This window comes from Pteropus alecto, unplaced genomic scaffold (assembly GCF_000325575.1).
Source record: "Pteropus alecto unplaced genomic scaffold, ASM32557v1 scaffold34, whole genome shotgun sequence".
NCBI lineage: Eukaryota > Metazoa > Chordata > Mammalia > Chiroptera > Pteropodidae > Pteropus > Pteropus alecto.
In genome coordinates this window covers 2,592,859-2,601,010 of record NW_006435763.1, presented here as the reverse complement: position 1 = coordinate 2,601,010, position 8,152 = coordinate 2,592,859, and the positions used below count along the sequence as shown (strand labels likewise).

Below are 8,152 nucleotides of genomic sequence, written 5' to 3'. Positions count from 1 at the left end.
GGAGGAGTCGCGCTGGTGGTGGTCGCCCGAGGTTGGTGAGGTTGGGAGCGCTAAATGGAGCTGTCCTGGTAGTGCTGGTGAGGATGGCGTACACCCGAGCTCAGAGATGCTACAGATTTGGCTCCAGACCACCTCCATCAGCCGAGTATCGCAATATAGCACACTGTAACCTTTTTGCTGTCAGAGGACCTGGCCTTCATTTGTAAAAAATACAGTGTCTGTGAGGTGCAATAAAGCAAAGTGCAGAACCAGGGCTGCCCGTGCTGGGGGAGATGGCACGGCTGTGACTGCACGCCGCCTGCTTGGCCGAACGCGCTGACACGTGACTCAGACACCTGTGGGTTGGTGGGCTGGGGTCCATGGTGGCACAACCAGGGCCATCAGGAAAAGGAGCCCGTCTTGTAGGAAAAATGATAAATTTGCTTGTGGGAGTGTTGAATTTAAGGTGACACTTGTCCTGACTGACAGGACAAGCTGGGAGCTTGGACATGTCCAGAAAAACAAACACTGCTTTATACTCACTTTTAGTTAATTCTGTGGCTTCCTAGTCAGATAGAGAAGTGTGGCCCCTAGAGTCCCAATTCATGTGTTATTTTGAGTCATATAAGTTAATAGGAGCCAAAACATTGACTTCTTAAATACTCTTACAATGCAATGATGTGGTGTTGTAATAATAGGAACCTTGTTAACCAGACTGCTGCTGATCAGAGTTGTAACCAGTATCTTATGATTTTAACTGTTTTCCAAAAGGCAAGCTAGATTTATAAAGTGAGGCTTTTCTTTATAAAAATTAAGAAAGCTATTTATCATTGTATTCCACCTTGAATTATTTGAGGTTGCCTATAAAGTAACAGGTTTAACACGTCCAGAGGGCATAAATTATAATATTAGTATTAATGAATGACATGACTGGCTCCCGTAGGCCTTTTCCTAGTTGGGTGATGAAAGTAGTGATTCTTTTGCTTTGGGAGTGCATTTATTATAGTTAGTCATTGATTAAGTGGTAATAGCAAAAGGATCAATGAACTTTTTGATTCTTGGTATATATTAAAAAGTCAGCTTTCATTAACAATTGACAAATATGCCCAAAAGGTATAATAAAAATGAGAGGAAATATATTGGCGGAGACAGATTCGAGAAAACATTTAGTTCATGATATTAAAAGTGCAAATTGTAAAGAGAGATTGCAGTTTGAATACCGGTCTTTCTTTCAGACAGGATATTGGCACATAAACAGTCTCATAGGAAAGATTAATGGTATGGCATTGCGCGAATTCTCAAAGATTTTTAAGATTCTTCTCTGTATGCAGTTGCTTTGTACCTGATGATGCCTAAAGGAGACTCACAGGCCTTTCCTGTCTATAGTTTAATGTCGCCCAAATCCACTGTCCTCTTATCCCTCCGTTTTGTGAAGTGCTTTCCCGTGCAGTCTCCATCAGTTAGCTGGTATTTCGAGGTGGCCAAATCTTGTGCTTCTCTATATGATGGGTAAATCAAATTTCTTTCTAAAGCCAATTTTTCCTTTAAAAATGTTTCTAAGTTAATTGAAAATTTAATTTAGATTATTTGATTTAGGCTGTAGTAACAGATTTTGGTAATTTATGATAGTAACGTAGAGCTTTTTTTTCCTGGTTTGTCATTTGGACAGACTTTAGCACTCTTAGCTGGATAGTTCTCTGTAATCTCACCCGTGTGATCACCTGCCCCAAAGTCAGGGCTCTGGGGCAGAACAGGCCTAGTTCTGGCCCTCACCCCTGTGGATCATGATCTAGTTATTTGCCCTTGACATTGCTTGGTTTCCTCTTCCACACCACTGAGCAAAATGGAAGGGTTATCATAGATAACTGCTTGCCATTGCAGATGTACACATCTGCCTGGCAGTGAATTGGGCCAGGTGTGGACTAAGCCGAATTTGGGTGCACATGTGAAGGGGCAGCCACTGGGGCCTGGTGTGGCCAGATTTTCCACAAGAAATCACAAAGCCAAGTGTATGTGTGAAACTCGTGAATTGAAAACGTTGGCAACAAATCAAAAATTTTATAAACACTGTATGAGCCAAACAGAGCACATCTTCTAGCCAGGCCACATCCAGAGATCTGAAGTTTGTAAGTTCTTGGGGAGATCAATTAGCACCCCATAGGAAATGGTTGTTCTGGGCCCTAGCTTGTACCCTGAATCAGCCCTGTGCTGTTGTTGGCAGGGATTGTGAGCATCACAGCGTACTGGGGAAAAGCTCTGGGCCTTGCCAGCATTATCTTTGTGTACAGTCTTCTTATTTACCAAAATGTCCTGTTCAAAGGAAATTTTTTGGAGACAAAAATGTCTTCGTGGAGGTGGACAGCTTTCAGGTTGGGCAGCACATTCCGCCTCTATGGCTCTCCTCTTCAGATCAGCTTGGCAGCACTGAGGTTCTGAGCAGCGCAGGCTGCTGCTTAGTAACCTTGAACTTGAACCATGTCTAAGTTCCCTAGCCAGGCCTCAGTATCCCGCTCTGGTTAAATGAGAGGGTTGGTTAAAGTAAGTCTGAGAATCTCCCCAGTACTGACAAGTTTCCAGTTCTCCAGTGGGAAAAGGTGGGCCTATAAAATAAGCCTTTGGCCTCCTAGGATGGGTTGCAATAACAGGCTCCATCAGCTCAGTACAGGGAATTTAAAGGGAGATGATTGGGTGGTAATGGATAATACCAAGAAATACCATATACCTGAGCTGCACACAGACAGGGACCTAAAAACGAATAGGAAAATATGTAAAACCAAACCAAAAAAAAAAAAAAAAGCCACCATTAACAATAAGAAAAAATCCTCCAAGTCATTATTTCAATTTAAACAAAAATCACTTTGCATGTTTCTCATAAAACATGTTTAGGCAGTTCCTTGATTAGTTGAAGGCCAGTGCTCCTCAAACTTGGATTTGCATACAAATTACCTGGAGATTTGTTAAAATGCAGATTCTGACTCAGTAGGCCTGGGATGGGCTGAAGATTCTGCCTTTCCAACAAATGCTCTGGGGATGTTGCTGCTGGTGGTTCACAGGCCACACACACCTTGAGGACTGAGCTGTAGCTTAGCCTCGCCCTCTGAGCCCCAGAGCAACCGGCTTCATCACTCCCCTCTTGTCATCCTTGCCTCCTCCCTCTGCCTCAGCCCCCATTTCCAGGTAATTCTTCATTTGGGTCATCAGTAATTTACTCTTTAACCAGGCGATCTTATATTTAAGTTGACTAGGAAAAAACAAACATTTCCCCCCCCCCGCTCCCGTCCCCTACTCCTTGATCTTTAAGTGTCTTTTCTAATGCTCTGATGTTATCAGGATGATTTAGGAATGGACCTCAGTATATCCAAACCTCCATGGCTTGAACTGCCAGAGTAATGCTTTCAGTGAGTTTAAGGAGAGAAGCTGGGCTGTGCCAGGGGCAGACACTCGCTCTGCCCCAGAAGGGATGGCATTGCAAATTCTCCCTGGCTCTTGTAGATGTCAGCTAACTAATACCTGTGCCCTGCTCTGATAGTAACTCCAGACTTTGGTGAAATAATTTAATGCAAATGTTAACAGTTCACTTTCATTATATAAAAATTTGCCCTTTGAAGAGATGTACAAGATTCCTCCTTCTAGAACTAAGCCTTACAAGCCTCAAATAACTTTAATTCAGTCTTGATTAAAATTAAGGTGAGACCAAAGACCACAAACTTCTGTAGCAGGAACCTTAAGAGGATCCAGGTGCTTTTCAGAATGCAGAGCCTTGAGTCAACAAGTTGCGTTTGTTAGGTAGGTAATGTAGACAGAATAGTGAAATGTGAGCTGTCATTCATTTTAGGTCAGATCCATTTATTTTGTACCTTGTTATAAAATTGAGATTCTGTGTAAGATTTTACTAAGTAAACAAGTAATAATGAAAAACTTATTTTAATACCTCCAGGAACTATTTACTTTTCAAGACTGTGACTGTCTTTGGAAACTATATTTGTTAAAACGTTTGCTGCAGAAATCTGTTTATAAATTCTGTTGTAGAACATCGATTTATGCTTCAACCTTGGGGTGATATCACCTCCTTGATCTGGTTCCGATTAAATTATCCAGTTTAAACAGGTCTGCAGACTGCCTCAGAAACAGGAACATAGGTAAAAGTAAAAGCATTTATCGATGCAAAAAGGTTATTTTTTAAATAAAATAAATAAATGATGCTAAAAATGAACTTTAAAACACAAATCAGAATCTCGGTTTTTCTCATGGTGCCAAGCTTCAGCTCCTGCAGAAGCCTTACTGACTCCTTCCTGGCCCTTTGTCTTTACTGCCTGACCCATAGATATCTATTACTATGTGACAAATTACCCTGGAAGTTGGCAGCATGAAACAACCCACGTGTATGATCTCACAGTTGCTGTCAGGAATCTAAGTGCTGCTCGCCTAGGGACTGTCACAGGGTTCAGTCAGTGCCAGCTGGTGCTCTGGTCTCGTCTGAAGGCTCAGTTGGGGAGGCCCCTCCTTCCAATTCTCCTGTGGTTGTGGGGTTGGCGCACAGAGGCCTCCCTCAGTCCCTTGCCACGTTGGCCTCTCCACTGGGCTCATCTCATCATGGCAGCCTTTTTTCTCTAGAGTGGGGGCTCCAGGAGAGGAAGAAAGAGCAAGGAAGATGAGAGTCAAACTCTTTCTTCTAACCATTTTACTGAGGTATGATTGACATGTAAAAAGCCGTACATATTTGATGTGTATAACTCGATGAGTTTGGGGATAGTTATACACCTGTGAAACCATCACCACGTCTTCCCAAAGTTGCCTGTTACCCTTGTTATTGCATGTGTGGGTAGTAAGAGGACAACATCTTAGCAGATTTTAGGTGTAGGACAGTGTTGTCACCTACAGGCACTACGCCGTGTGGCAGATCTCCTGGACTTCTTGATGTCACATAACTGAAACTCTGTGCCCTTTGACTATCACCTTTCCATTTCCCCCGGCCTTCAGTCCTTGGCAACCATCATTCTACTCTCTACTTCTGTGAGCTCGACTACTTAAAAATCTGCATATATATGCGATTGGACAGAATTTGTCTTCTGCGACTGGCTTGTTTCACTTAGCGCAATGCCCTCCAGGTCCAGCTGTATTGTCCCATGTGGCAAGATATCCTTCTTTTGTAAAGTTGAATAAATGCCCAGTTGTATGTGTGTACCACATTTGCTTTATCCATTCATCCATCAAGGGACATTTAGGTTCTTTCTGTCTTGGTCTAGCCTTCTCCCTGAAGGGACGTTGTATCACCATTTTCGGTTTATTTGAAGGAAGTCACCAGGTTCAAGGATTGCACCAGGATGTGAATTTCCTGGTGCAGTCTCTTTGGGGCCATCTTGCAGTCTTTCTGCCACACAGAGTAAGGTCTCAGTGAATGAGCCGAATCTGTTACGGTGCTGGGTCGCTGTCCTTAGCCGTGAGCTGCGTATCCCAAGGTTTCAGGAAGTCCTTGTTCAGACTGAGTTCAGGTTGATTGTGATTTGACTGAGCTGCTAATACTCTGAGCTGTAGGTCAAGGACTGGCAGATTAACATGCATGTACAGTTTCTTCTATAAAGTATGTACAGGTTTGTTTGCATACTTGTCTTTTTAAGTTCCAAGAAAGGACTTAAGAAGGAAGGAAGGCCTAAAGGTAGAAGTCCACTTTAAAATGGCAGCAAGCTAGGTAGGTCTGGTGAGTCAGAGAGTAGCCATGGAATTTAAAGAGGTGACGTAGACTGGCTCCTTCTTGCTATTTAGATCTCAGCTTAAACGACACCACCCAAGAGGCCTTCCCTGTGCATCCAGTTTCTGTTCACTAGCACTTCCCTCTTTCTCCTGTCATGGCCCTTTCATGGCCCTGGGTACCCTCTGGCTCGATTCTCTGCTTGTTTTATTGCCTGTCTCCCCATGAGAACTGAGCCCAGGAGAGCAGGGACTTCAGCTCTCTCAGTCCACCCATGTGAGGTCCATCTCGCGTGGGGTCTGTGAAACAGTAGGCTCTCAGTAAGTTCTTACCAAATAAATGAGTGAATGGAACACACAGACGAGAAGTGATTCCAAGCAGCTTTTGGAAATTATAATATCTTAATGACTTCCCAAGGAAATACCACTTATTCAGTTAGCGTACAAAATGCATTAATATATTTAAAAAAAGAAAAAAGATTGTGGGGTAGTTTTGTCCCTGTCACTTTGCTGCTGAGCCAGGAGGCAAGTCACGTCCCTTTCCTGGGCGCAGTTTCCTTAGAGGACAAACGCGAGGGCTGTAGAACGGGATCTTCAGACTGCTCCTTCCCCAGCCACTAGTCGTCCAGAGGCAGCTCTGTGTTTTCTACATTGGTCTGCCATGCAAGGTTTCGGTTGAAGAAAGGATTCTGTGGCCAAAAAACAAAACAAAACAAAAACCCCAGAACGTTTGAAACCCAGACGGCTTCCATGCCTATTAATGGCCATTCCAGCTCTGCAGAGGCGGGCACCGGTTGTGGTTCTTTTGGCAGATCAGAGTAGAGACCTTTGGCCAGCAGAACCAATAGGAAGGGCAAGCCTGATAATTTCGATGCACATGACCTAGCCCCCTTTCCAAGAATCCCTTCTCCCTTCCTTTTTCCCTCCTCCCACCCCTCCAGCTTCACACTTCTCTTATGCCCACATCATGCTGCTTTTGAAATGTTAGCATCGATTTTTTTTTCACATTGACTAACTGATTTCAAGATTTCATTTCTGGCACGGCATTTCCCACCAGATAGCCAGAGCTTCCAGCTCCAAGTTTTGTAATTAAAATTCTGTCACATCCCCTGAAACGGTGCAAATTGTGCCATTAAGCCTGGCACAGAAGATTTGAAAGCATTTCACCTAGTAATTTAAATATAATACTTTTGGCAGCTTTCAATTTGGGGTATTTTTAATTCTAATTAAAAAACTATTATTGAACATTAATACCTCTGTACAGCGTGCTGCTGCGCCTCAGGGCTCCATCTTGGCCAGCTAGCTTTTAACAAACAGCTCGTTTGTGTGGTGGTTGCAGCCCACGTGGCATTTCTTGGCCTTTGGGAATCACCAGGTCCCAGGCATAATTAGTATAAATCAAAATCCTCTAGACTGTGACAGGAAAATGGTATGTTTGAACAGCAGCTTATTAAAATGACCTACTTAATTTAAGAAAAATATTGTATCCACTCACACGGTAACCTGGGTCCTTTCCCTGACAGATTTTATAATATTTCTTCCTTCTCTTTTTTTTTTTCCTTTTATTTTATTTTATTTTTTTTAAGAAAAGGAAAGGGAATGGAAAGGCCCGTTCTACTTCATCCAGGGTACGGACCCGCAGTTCGGACTGATGAAGGCCTGGTCCACCGGGGACTGTGACAACAGTGGGGATGAGTGGGGCCAGGAGATTCGTCTCACTGAGCAGGCCGTTCAGGCCATCAACAAGCTGAACCCCAGACCCAGATTCTTTGTTCTGTGTGGGGACCTCATCCATGCCATGCCAGGTAAGACGTGGGTTGTTGCTGTTACCTGCTCTCCTTTACCTAGTCATGACCACATTTGGGGGGGCAGGGAAGATTTCTCTTAAAAGATGTCTTCATTTGGGAATGGCTCATTTCTTCTCGTGACTGCCGCAGTATCATCGAACATCAGAAAGCGCACACTCATTTCACATTTAGAATCTGGCGAGATTAATCACTGTAATTAGGCAGAGCTACAGTTCTGATGATCGAGCTTAATGTGAAAAATGGAACAGATTTTCACGTGTCACCTTTCCTTATCTCTAGGGGACAAACTTGAACTGCTTCCAGGTGACAGCCATAAATGTAATCTTCTCTTCTCGTTTCCCCTCTTCTTACACTTTCATTTCTCCTGTGTTTTTAGTGCTCTTTCGGATTCAGGTGACAGAAATCTAACTTAACTGGATTAATTTTTTTAAGGTGTATGTTACTTTGTGGGACTATAAATTAGACCAAGGGCAGACAGGTTTCAGGTCTGGCTGGATCCAGGCGTTCAGCGGTGTTTCAGGACATGGTCTCAGCATTGTTCAGCCCCGCTTTCCTTTGGGTTGGCTTCATTCTCAAGCAGGCTCTCTCTGGGTAGTGGTTCCTGGGCATTCTAGGTTTACATCCTTCTTACAGAAACCACAGGAGAAAGAAGTATCTTATTCTTGGTGGTTCAGAGT

General features: G+C 43.5%; 1 protein-coding gene across 3 annotated transcripts in view; it reads left to right on the top strand.

Annotated features, from left to right (window-relative positions):
• CPPED1 (calcineurin like phosphoesterase domain containing 1) overlaps positions 1–8,152 on the top strand; it is a 101,484-nt gene that overhangs the window by 11,453 nt on the left and 81,879 nt on the right. For all 3 annotated transcript variants that reach the window (XM_015588572.2, XM_025046117.1, XM_006910894.3), the window contains exon 2: positions 7,254–7,472. In XM_015588572.2, coding sequence (XP_015444058.1) covers positions 7,254–7,472 — 219 coding nt within the window. The remainder of the gene's footprint in view (positions 1–7,253; positions 7,473–8,152) is intronic.